At 39.6% G+C, this 12,792-nt stretch overlaps 1 protein-coding gene across 1 annotated transcript in view; it reads right to left on the bottom strand.

Annotated features, from left to right (window-relative positions):
• The window catches only part of mmp24 (matrix metallopeptidase 24), a 30,871-nt gene that overhangs the window by 7,462 nt on the left and 10,617 nt on the right, over positions 1-12,792 (bottom strand). Inside the window, exons 2-7 of the mRNA XM_028003827.1 lie at positions 10,404-10,552; positions 9,694-9,810; positions 6,128-6,227; positions 5,785-5,989; positions 2,307-2,468; positions 1,041-1,255 (exon numbers count right to left, since the gene is read on the bottom strand). Of these exons, the coding sequence (XP_027859628.1) occupies positions 1,041-1,255; positions 2,307-2,468; positions 5,785-5,989; positions 6,128-6,227; positions 9,694-9,810; positions 10,404-10,552 (948 nt within the window). The remainder of the gene's footprint in view (positions 1-1,040; positions 1,256-2,306; positions 2,469-5,784; positions 5,990-6,127; positions 6,228-9,693; positions 9,811-10,403; positions 10,553-12,792) is intronic.

Consider the following 12,792-nt stretch of genomic DNA (forward strand, 5'->3'; position numbering starts at 1 on the left):
AGGTAAGATAGTTACTTGATTATGCTATAAAATGTCAATATGTGGCTGGAAAACTCAAAGATTTCCTCTCCACTGTCGCCCCCTGTTGGCCCAGGAGGAGTGTTGCAGGTGTATGACTTGATGCTTTGCTGGGTTTCCTTAGAAAGAATATTTTTGTCTCTCTCTGACACAATGATCACCTGACTACTCTTGCACTATTCTGACCTACTTTTAAAAAGAAAGAATGAAAAGTCAGAACAGGACAGATTAACATGAAGCTCCATTTCTCTGCCTCACATGCAGACCATTGAAAGACAAAGAGAATTCAAAAATATTTAGAAATTAAAAACAATAAATTAATAATCATTAGACTTGACTTAATATAAAAGTCTTTAACTGTAGTTTTGATGTAAACTAGCTGCTGCATTGCTCATGTGGTGAGACACAGGATCTCATCAATGTTTCAGAGAAAATGAAAAGTAGGTCATTTAGTTTCAACCACATCAGCAGCAAACAGAGCTTCATATCAGCAGCTAGCAGAGAGTTAGCTCATGAAGCTAGCAGATCTTTAGCTGAGTAGCTAGCAGAGCTTCAGCTCAGCAGCTAGCATAACTTAGCTTAGCAGTTAGCAAATTAAAGTTCAGAAGCTATCAGAGCTTCACCTCAGCAGCTAGTACAGTTAGCTCAACAATTAGCAGAGCTGTAGCTAGCAGAGCTGTAGCTCAGCAGCTCCTCTCTGTGGCTCAGACCCAAAATGTTGAAGTAAACTCCTTCACGAAGACGTGAGGCTGGGATTCAAACCGAGGACCTCTGTGCCCCCCACCCCCACAATGCAGCCCCTCCTGACAGATCAGTTTGATCAGTTTTATTAGTTTTGTGTAATTAGTGGAAATGTCAGCGTCCACATTCCTCCATCTCTCCCTCTAATTAACCTTTCATCTCTCATCCTGTGACTCAGCCTCTGTGACTCAGTCCGCTAATTAATGTTCTGGATCATTATCTCTCTGGGTCGGGAGCAGGACCGGTCCGGTCCGGCCCGTTCTGTTCTCAGTTCGGCTCACCTTGAAAACGAACAGTTCCTTTCTGAAGAACGCCACGGTGTTGAAGTTCCCGTCGCAGATGTTGGGTTTTCCGTTGCCGGGCAGAGCGGGGCGGTCGCCGGGCGGCCGACCCGGCCGGGCGACCCGGTCCGGATGGCGTTCCGAGGTGGAGTGAGTCCGTCGGGAGGGAAGCGTGGGCAACGGCCGGGTGGGTTCCAACATGGGGGTGGGGATCCCTGAGAGGGACGGGAAAAACACAGAGAGGGACCGAGGGAGAGGGGTTACTTTACTGTCACAGAGAGACATCCATCCATCCATCCATCCATCCATCCATCCATCCATCATGTTCTGTTTATTCTTTTCTTTTTTCAGGTTTTTCATCAGTTTTGTTTTTCTAATAACCCTTTAGCATCAGATATTGTTTTAACGTTCTCTGTGGGTTCTGTATGTTGTATTTTTGTCATCTTCCATATTTTCTATCTGTTCCTTTAATGTTTCAGCCTTCAGTCTATGTATTTCCTCTCTTTTTCTGTGTGGTTGTGCTGAGCAGAAACGTCTTTGTTCAGATTATCTGAACGCCGTTTATGGCCTAAATAATGTCCGTCTGATCTACAAACGGCTCTTTGACTCCTGCAGCTTCACAGAGGAATAAAAAACCCGGCTGAGTTTTTTCTCTGAAAGGTGGAAACGCCAAACAACCTGAGGAACTCAGTCAGGTATCTGCACCGAACACTGAGCTGCAGAGAAAAGATGCTGCTGATCTCGCGCTTCCTGTCAATATTTCCCTGAAATGTCAGCCGTGCATCATGACCTTTAAGGTGATAATCAGGATTTTTTTCAGGCTCTGATCATTAAAGTGAATAAGAGGAAATGTGACCCTACAGACGCTGTCTGTTCCTTCTCTTTGTGTCTAATAAATACATCTTGCACCATATTTCCACCAGCGCCATGGCGATTATTCTTCGTTTGCGGACAGAAGTCAGAGTCAGAGCTGATGAAGACGGCAGCCATCTTTGTGTTTCTGGCATTAACACGTTTTCCAGGCAGAAGCTGCTGGTTCCGATCCGTTTTCATCCTTCAAACGAAGCCCAACTGCTGAATATTCTCCATAATTCAGCTGCTCTCTGGGCTCCGGCATTAATAATTCACACAAACAGTTTGCTGTTTTGACTTTTGCATGTTTTTGCTTTTAGATTCAGAGTGAAATGTTGTGTTCATGAACACCTCAAAGAGTCCTGCTTCATCCTGCCAGTTAAATATTTCTCTACTTGTGTTGTGTTTCCTCACCGTAGATCTTCTGAATGCCCTGCAGGTCGTCCATCGGCAGCTTGAAGTTGTGCGTGTCCATGTACTGGTAGAAGGGAGCCATGATGGCACTGGGGTCGTTGGAGTGCTCCAAACCCAAAGCATGGCCTAGTTCATGCACCGCCACCAGGAACAAGTCATTACCTGGACAGAAAGACGGCAGAAAATCAAAGATGGATCCAACACAATGAACCACTGATCTGCAGCTGGTGTGTTAAATTTACAGTAAAATCTGGTTCTATCACTCTCCTCTTCAAAGTAATACCAGCCCCAAACGAACACACTGCGTCTTTAAATATATAATCTGTGAGAGAATAAATTATTCAGATCTCATGAAGCAGCAAACATGTTGGATCTGAAGAAGAGAAATATCTTTATACTTGTTGTAGGAATCCTGCTGAGCAGCGGTTAGCGCTCTGAACAGGCAGTTTAACGCGTTTTCCACTAATAATAATAATAATAATAATAATAATAATAATAAATAATAATAATAATAATAATAATAATAATAATAAATAATAATAATAATAATAATCTGTGCAATGAGCTAACTTACTATTACTTACTATTGTAGCTCAGAGCTAAATTGGAGCTATTTCCATTGTTAATTAAATATTTAGTTTAAAACTGTCACTTTCATAAATGATTGAATAACATGGTGAAATATGACATTAAAAAATGAAACCTTATTGTTTTTATCTTATGACAGGCTAAATAAACCAAATTATTTCTGTCAATTTTTTACTTTGTAGGTTTAGAAATGACGCCACATCTAGTTTAGCTAAACTTATTAGTTTATTTCAGACATATCCACATTCAAACACCTTGATACATATTTCCATAACCAGAAGTATAAACTTACTTGACCTTTTTCTACTTTAGACATTATTCTTCAATTAGAGAAGCATCAATAAAAAATATTCTGATCTGAACAGAGAAAATAATCTCTGTTAATTAACAGGTTTAAGCTCCGCCCACTACTTGACACATTTGACGTAAAGCAGGAAACAGTTAATGATTGTTGAGCCATGACTTTTCCCCCAAAAACACCCAGAAATATCCCATAATGTTTTATTTTTAAAATATGGATCATATATAATTGCTGATGTTGCATTAATCCTCCTTCTCCTGCATGCTGTACGCATCACTGTAGATTTTTGCATCTGAGAAAATGCTGCATTTAATCCTGATGTGTGAATTTCTACAGCAAAGAGGTGGATAATTTTCCATCTGAAGCCTCTTTCCTTCTTGTCCAGCTGGTTCTGAGGGAGAACGGAGGCCCGGCCCGTTCTGAACCCATGTGGGATTAGATAATCTGGACTCTGAGCTGCTGTCAGATAATTAATAACTTCCAGCCGTCTGATGGAGGAGCTGAGACTCAAACACTTCATGAGCTCTCTAATTGGTTCGACTCTGCCTGAACCTAATTACAGCCCATCATTTTCTGCTCTTCTTGATGCGTTTGAAGATTACAGCCTCCTTCAGCTCCCTGGACTCCGACTTTCTGCTCTGCTCAGACCTTTGAACGCATCACTTCCTGTTGTCTGAAGCCTGCATTTTACTTTCAATTCTATTCAGTTTTTTTTACATAGCGCCAATTTACATTTATGATCAGAACAAAGCATCAGGTCGTAACTACGGCAACACAGCGATCTAAAAGTGAAGATTGTGGTTTTACAAAATAAACTTGCCATTTACTAACAATGTGGAATCTTTTAAATAATTTCTGTTGAAACTGTCAAACCAGATTTAATAATAATTTTATTCACAATAAACAAATATAAAAATGCTGTGGCTTAGTTTGCCTGTTCAAGGAGGAGCTGCGCCTCGTGGGCAGGGCTAAGTCCACCCAGGTGTTTTGCACTGCTAAATGGTTGCCATGGAGATTAAACAAACAAAATGAAAAGGTATTCGCAGTTTTCCTCATCTTGAATAATATCTCTGCTGTTTGCACAGATTTAATTTCCATATTTTGTAAATAGTCTGTTGTATTTTAATGAACAAGTAAAAAAAGGAAGCAAACCTAATAATTTTTTAATTTATAAACATTTTTATTTTATTATTTTCTATCCATTAATTTGATGGAATCAAACAAGATTTCATGTAATTTTCTGAATGTTTGAACATGCTCATCAAATCTAAAAATTGACGGAAAGAGATTTAGTTTTAATTTTCCATGATAATTGTGTTGTAATTTCCTGATTTTGTTTTGTATTGATTTCATTTTTGTACCTATTGACACAATTTGTGTAGTGAAATCATTTTAATCTTATTTATATAACCTTTATTTTGTTTTAGCAGGATAAACTGAGCATTGTCAAATGACAACAGATGAAAAATAGTTTTTTTGGTTAATTCTGGCTTTCAATAAATGTGCATTATATCTACCAAATAAGTAAAATAAAAATAAATACATTTAAAACCGTCTTTGTTGATGGTTGCATAAAGTAAGCACCTCTTAATGAATTTCTATTTGTTTCTACAAACCAAAGGAGGGATGACTCTCCCTCTGTGGAGAGAGCGGTTCTGGTTCCTGTGGGTTGCTTTGCCCTCAGCTCTGTCCTGCAGGTTAATAACGAATCGTCACCAGACTCAGGTGGGAACATGAAGTTTTAATCCAAAGTGAAAAATGTGTCCCGTTTGTCCTTCTGAAGCGGATAGCATGAATCACGCTGCTCTATCTGCTCGCTAATCTTTCAATTACACCAAGCACGAGTGTCTAGGTGTGTGTGTGGGTGTGTGTGTGTGTGTGTGTGTGTGTGTGTGTGTGATAGAGACAGACAGAGCATTGCAGGTTGAAGAGCTTTTAGGGAAAGCAGAAACACATTTAAATGTGTCTCAAACAGTTCAGGAGGAAGGAAACTCAGAGAAAGTTTTTGATTTTCAAAACCTTTGTTGCATTTCGTTTGCTGCCATCTTAAACTATAAACTTTGTTTCCGTGAAGGTTTTCCAGAAACCTCAGGAAGAAGTGGTTTAAAAATAATGAAATTTTAACCTCAAATGTCCAAAAGACACGACCACGGTGGAAAAACGAAACATTTTGCTGCTTCCACAGGATTTAAGAGGGAAAAAAGTCAATCAGGTGATCCAATAATAAACTGATCAGAACCAATGTGAACATTTCAGTTCAATACCGTTTCAATAAGTAAATAAACAATTAAAATAAAATTAAAATGTAGTTTACGTGAAATATTTAAATAAAAACTAATAAAGAATTAAGATAAAACAAAAAAGAAATTAAGCATTTAAATTAAAATAAATAAAATATAAAAACAAAACAAAAATTAAACTGAACATTTGAATGAAAATAGAATAAAAAAGTCAAATAAACCAGAAACTAATTGAAATTAAACATTAAATGACTCCCAGATGTAAAACAGTTCAAATAAACAACTAAAAAGCAGATATTAGATTCTGACGGCCGGTTTGACCTCTGTGACCCCGGGCGGCGGCTCTCACCGTCATGGTTGGCGTTTCCCAGAGTCCACGGCTCGTCAGAGTCGAAGTGGGTGTCTCCTCCAATGCCGGCGCCCGGGAAGTAGGCGTGGGCCAGGAATCCCCCCTCGCCGTCAAATGGAGAGCTGTCGCCATGGAAACCAGAGGCGAAGAAGATGATGATGTCGGCGTCTTTCCCGTCGCTCTCCACGTCTGAGTTTGGGACTTCCTGATTGGATCAGAGGGAGGAAAACTCGATGTCGGTATGAAATCACAGAACGTTGCTTCACTTATGAAATTAAATGTCTTAAAATGTTTTTTATGACGATAAAAAATGGAGATCAGGAGAAGCAGGTTGGTTTCTGACCTGGAAGGAGAGCGGAGTGACAGCCTGCCACACGTTGAAGGCTTGGCGGATCGCTCGGTGCGTGTCCTTCTCCCCCACCTTCGGGGTGTAGTTTGATATTCTGGGGAGCAGAGAAATTATTTTTAGTATTTTTCTGACAGGAGTCACTGCAGTCTGTAAACGGACCAATCAGAGGACAGGAAGCTGAAACGAACAGCTCAAAGTTTAGTTAGCAAAATAAAAAAACATAAACAATTATAATAAAAACTTCAAATGAAACAAAAATTACATTAAATTAAACATTTAAATAAAAATAAAAAGTTAAAATTTTTTACATTTAAATAAAACTAAATTACATAAAAATATCACATTCAATTAAAATGTATCAGACAGACAAATATAGTAAAACCCACAAATGCTTAAGAAAATAAAGAAAAAACACCAACAATGTGTGAAAAAAAACGTTTGGCAACTACTTAGGAAAAATAGAGTTAAAACAAAAAAGATAAAATAAAATGATAAACTTGTTTGTTTTTATTTCCCCCCAAAACTACAAACCTCTAATTTGTTTAAACAGATTAGTTTTAAAATTTGCTTCATTTTCTTAAACAGAAAAGAAATGTGTGGCCAGAAGTCTGCAGAACAGATAAACGCTTCGGCTCCGCCGCTGTGCAGGCGGTACAATTATGATCCCAATCTGTGTTTTTGAGTTGAATAATTTCTTTCTGATCTGCTGATGTTTCCATCTGAAGCTGCAGCTCGGTTAATGTGCAGCCTGATACGCGCAGCTGCAGATAAACGAGGCAGAAAGGTCGTTACAGAGTAATTGCAGGAGAGGAAACGTGCCGTTCATTTTTATTCGCTTTTATTGCTCGTCTCACCGGCAGACCTGCAGAAACTCAACGCAAGACGGCTGGAGAAGGAGACGGATGGAGGGATGGAGGGCAGGGAAAGGAAGAGAAGAAGAAAACGCTGCAGGAAAAGGTCCGGCGAAGAGGCTCAGCAGATTTCTGATGTTTTAGATGAAAACCCAAATTAAACAATCAGAACCACGGTTCATCGTAAATCTAATTAACCCCTTTAGACCTGATTTTTATCAACGCAGCAAAAAATTTTTACTCCACGTCAGCACTAAAATACAGAAAAAAAACATTTTATTTTACAAGCAGTTCAACAACGTCAGTGATTATGATCATAAAAAACATAAAAACAAAACAATGAATTAAAATAAATGACTTGTGAAACCACAAATAAGCTGCAAAATGCTACAGATACATTTTTCCTTTGCATGGTGACACAAAATAATTCAACGTTGGTTGATATACTCTTGATGTCCATTGGGATGGACATTCAACTTTTTATATGTTTGCATTTCTATATAACTTTTTTTGATGAAGACGCATGTATAAAGAAAAGGAAAAACTAATTATATGTATTTCTGCTTTTATTTGAAATCATGTCAGTTTTGGTCCTCCATACATTCGGCCTCTGTCGTCAACTGGAAACCACGTTTTCTGTCGTTTCGTCTCCGTTTGTGTGTTTTGCTTTCTGCTCTCTCAGACTTCCCAGAACATGAAGAGGATTTACAGGAACGTCGCTGAACTCACAGCTGCAGCTCCGCCAGGGCGAACTAGCACCGAAACACTCCCACGGGAGTCGGAGGATGAAGGAGAAACTGGAACAAAACTCAGCAGGTGGGAATAAATACTTCAAGTTTGCTAAACGATCCGATGCAGCCAGCCTCCTCCAAACTGTCACCAAACGCCTCAGAAGGAGCGTCGTTTAAAGAGACCGGGCTTCGGCGCCTCAGAAGACGAGCAATCGGATTTGAAATGATCAGATCCTGCAGGTCCGTTTGGACTGACTGGAGGTGAAACAGGAGGAGGCCCAGAGTAGCCAGTAACAGGAGCTGACTATGCAGAGAGGGAAGCGCCGCCGGGATGCGTTCAGGGTCCCGCGGGAAGGTGGTAATTTACATTAAGCCGATGGAGCTCTGAGTGGGAGGGTGCGGGCGAGGCGGAGTGGGATTGATGCGGTCCAATATCAGATCATGTTGCCTTGGAGATTTTTAGTTTCACAAAAACCTGAGCGAGATTTCCCCTTGGCAACAATAAATTTAAAGGGGCAGTATCAAGCTTGACAGTTTTTGAGCTTGTCATGGAAAATTTGATTCTCTCATCAAAAACAGACCTAGAATGTTGCTTTGATTCTTTCATGCATGTTTAAGAAATCCTTTAATCTCTATGGCAACCATTCAGCTGTTCAAAACGCCTGGGTGGACCTAGCTCCGCCTTCAAAACGCAGTTCCTCCAGCATTCAGCTCCTTCAGACTAGCTAGCAGGAATTAGCAAATTTAGCAAATAGTTATCCAGAAAAAGGCATTTTTTCAGCATTCATTAAACTATTTTAACTTATTTTAACTGCCATGTGCTAACCTCCACATGCTTCACCAGAAGGCGCGCCTCTCTCAGGTGCACTGGAACCAACATCCCTGATATCAGTTCCTACCCACCAACTTCCAAAATAAATGTCCTCATGATGCAAAAACATATACACAATGCAAAATAAAAAAGTAAAAATACATTTCTTATGCTCATTTAGCTATTTATTCAATCATTTAGCAGCAGAAAGGGTTGTTTAACTGAAATGTTACTTATTTTGTTTTTTGATTAATTACAGATGCTGCAATTAACTTGATTAAACTCCTTAATCAAGTCCCACCACCACTATTATTATTATTTCCTTTTGAAACGTAGCACTAGCAGTAAATGATTAATTCATCTGTCTTAATAGTTTCCTTTCTGCGTTTGCTGCTGTATGATTATTTAACATAAGTCGTCTCTGGCTCTGAGCCTTGTGGGCTTTCAGAAAGGATGGGAGTATTAATGGGTGTCGGTTCTGCCTAAAAGGCCGGTCCCGGTCCCACTGGGCCGGGCTTCGTTCCCCAACAGACTGCCTCTCCACTGAGGATTTAACTCATCAGTCGCTTTATTCACCAGTTGATGCTGTTGAAGTCACAAAAACAAGAAGGAGAAGCTGCAGGAAAACACACAGATTCTTTTTGGTTAGATTTCTAATAAAGTTTGGTGGAGCCATGTTGGTTCTGGAGGAGCGGGATGTGTTCAGTGTCTCCTGGGAGTTTCCTAATCTGCTTTAGGGACGTTTTTACACCTCTGAAGAGAGCCAGCAGGCAGAGAGAATGGTGCGTTCAGGGTACCGTGGGACACTTTGGCTAACAGCACAATAACAATAATAAATTGTTATTGTTATTGTCACAATAACAAATTTTGCTGGACGATAAATTGCGATAAACGATAATGTTTTGAGATCATTTGGAAGTAATAAAATGGTAACGGTGGATCAGAACATTCTCTTAAATTCTAGTGAACATTTCAGACTGGAGCTGGAAGACATTTTAAATAAATAAAACAACAATTAAAATGAATTATGACGTCTCTGTAAACAAAATTGTTCTTCAATAAAATGTTTAGGTGAGACCAAAGCACCAGACTGAAGACTTTTGTCATCCAGTTTTTACATTTTTTAAATGACTATGGGATGAATTGATGAATTGTTTATTGCGTTACCTGTAGGTGATCCTCTTCTCCCTCCATTTCTGCCCCGTCAGCGCGTAGCGTTTGTTCCTCTGGCGCCGGCTGGTGTGAGGATGGTCGGGAACGCCGCAGCGAGGCCGCCGCATCCACCTGGACACAAGGCACAGCTTTGGCTCAGAGCAGGACGGGACATGATGACAGGACAGAAGATTTCAATAAAATCTGATTCAGCAACAATCAGGAGCTGCACTTCCTGGAAATGCAAACTGAAATGACAAAAATGAATTAACTTAATGGAAACATGGCAATTTATAAAAAAACAACAAGTTTTTCTATAAAAAGTTTTTTGAGCAGAAATAAGGTACTTGTTCAGGCGTCACATGAATCACATGACCAACAACTGCATGTTACTACTGGCGGAAACCACAAAGAAGACAACTTCCTGTCATCGTCTTCGTGATTTGTAGGTTGTTTTTTTTTTTTTGCACAATGTGCAGCTGGCTCCACCAGAGCCCTCTCAGCATCACAGTGGATGTCTCGTCCGATTGGCTGAATTATGATATATTTCATGTTTACATCCGTCTCTGCCATGATTTTTAATAAATTATCTTATTCACACATCATTTTTATCTAATTTCTTATTTAATGGAAAGAATGTAATTGCAAAACTGTGTTTTTTCGACATTAGCGGAGTATAGACAAAGATTTGATCCTATTTGTCATGGAAACGCAGCGTGACTCACTCTATGGTCGTTTCATCCAGGACTCCCGTCACCGGTATCCCGTAGAAACGCTGCATGGCCGCCACGGCGGACTGCATGGCCTTCTCCTGCCGCAGGTCCGACGTCCTGACGTCATGAGGCAGCAGGTAGCCGTAGTTCTTCAGCCACGTCTGGGAGACACGACAGGAAGGAGAGGAAATGTCAGGGAAGGGTTCAAAGGTCAACTACGAACCATCAGAAATCCATCAATCTGCAGAGTTGTGAATGGACGTCCAGCAAGAAGACAAGTTGGACCATGATGGACAGAACCATGTTTGTTAAAGAGACAGAGGCACAAACGGTGATAAATACAAAGTCAAATTTCAAATTCATATTTGATATACACAGCTTTTTTAAATATTTTTTTTACAACAAGTGAAGGTAACATTTGTACTTGACTGTACTAAAAAACGTCACTATGTGCCTGGAAAACACAAAATGCCCCTTTAACGATGAACTCCATGCAGACGGAGAAACTATCGCTGAGAAACAATCTGAAACAGGAACAAGCAGTTATCCTGGTCTGAAGAGAAACAAGCAGGTTTATTAAAATGTTTCTAATTGAAGAGAAACGGTCACTATAAAACATAAAAACTAATCTCTTATGATCTCCATAAACCTCAATAAAATCTTCTACCTGCTGCAGAAACTCGGATCAGAAACCGACTGAGGAGTTTTTCCTTCCGAGTCAAAGAAAATCTGATTCTCATGGATCCACTAATTGATCATAAATCCACAGACAGCTCAAGTTATGGAGCATCTTCCTGGTTTCTTTCTCTTTAAAAGTCACTTCCAACCAGTAACATCCTCAGGTTTCCAGCACCGAGCAACACGAGGCGAGCCAGACGTTTATTATCACAGCTAAAAAAAACCCTAACAGAGTTTTACTTTAAACAGATTATTAAGCAGAAAAAGTTTATGATGGGGTCGTAACTCTACAAATATAGATGTAAACATCCTGCAACTAAAAATAAAATAAATAATCTGTATGAATAAAAACTGCAAAGAGAGAAAACATCCAAATATTTTACTTAAATTTTGAAGTAATTTTAGTATTTCTACATAATCCAGTATTGAGACAAAATGTCAACATTGTCATATGTTTTATCATTGATTTCAAGATGATATCTTATCATTAATAACAAGATGAAACTCTTGTTATTAATGTTTCTTCAGTTTTTTTATCTTCAGCATCTCTGCTGCTATAATCATGTTTATAGGAACGTTTAATGAAAGAAAACATTCAGCGGCGCACAGATGAAATAAATCTGTGGCTCACACTAGCGCAGCAGCAAACGAACTTTAATGAATAGATTTCAAACTTTGTTTTAATCACATTTATGTTTCTGACCTGCATAAACCCACAAAAAACTGAGAAAAAACCCAAATCACTTTAATCTAACGGATCTAACAGCAGCTGAATGTGACACAAATACCACTTTTTAACAGAATATTCTCATATTTTCACCAAAAAACCGGATCTATTTCACTTCCAGATGTGGAATTAAAACACATTTGATAGCTTTCAAAGCCTCTGCAGTTTGAACGATAAAGATGCGTCTGAACTGCATGACAAATTAAAGCAAGTTTAATCATTTCCATTTGCATAATTTATTGGATTTGTCTTTCTACCAAAAACTGGATGATAAAAGTTTTCAGTCTGATGTTTTGGTCTCATCTAAATCTTTTTGATACTTCATAATTCATTTTATTTGTTGTTTCTGTTGTTCTATTTATTTTGGACATTAAAAATGTCTTCCAGTTCCAGAGTTAAATGTTCATTAGGATTTAAAGTGTATTGATCTGTGAGGATGTGTTATGTGCCATTACCATTATGTTACTAAAAATGGTCTCAAAACATCAACATTTTCGTTTATCGCCATCACTTCTGGGGCAATTTATCGTCCAGCAACATTTATCGTGACAGGCCGGGTTCTGGATGAGACCAGGTCTCAGGTTTCTGTTTCTGAATGTTGCAGCAGGAGAGCAGAGCAACGAGCTGGAAAACCCGATCCGATCGCAGCAATCAGGACAGAAAACAGCCGGTGAAGCCGAGCGGCGGCTGATTAATGGAGCCGATCTGCTGCAGCGCGGAGCGCCGGCCTGCGGCCCAGGATTCCCCCCCAGGGCAGATCCTCGGACCGCCGACGACTCTTCCTGTCAGGACGTCTGCACTTTGTCTTCCAGGGATCAGACGAGATCCGATTAATCAGTCTGGATGAAGCAGAGTTCTCTCAGTCAGATGGGCCGGGTCACGGAGGACACAACCAGCTCAGTGTCTCAATAAAAAGCTCCAGAACCTGCTCTCTGAGGCCTTTATGGCAAACAGTTTGCCCACTTTATTAATCAGAGACACAGAATCCCTTTAGAA

Source organism: Xiphophorus couchianus, chromosome 20, assembly GCF_001444195.1.
Source record: "Xiphophorus couchianus chromosome 20, X_couchianus-1.0, whole genome shotgun sequence".
Taxonomy (NCBI): Eukaryota; Metazoa; Chordata; class Actinopteri; order Cyprinodontiformes; family Poeciliidae; genus Xiphophorus; species Xiphophorus couchianus.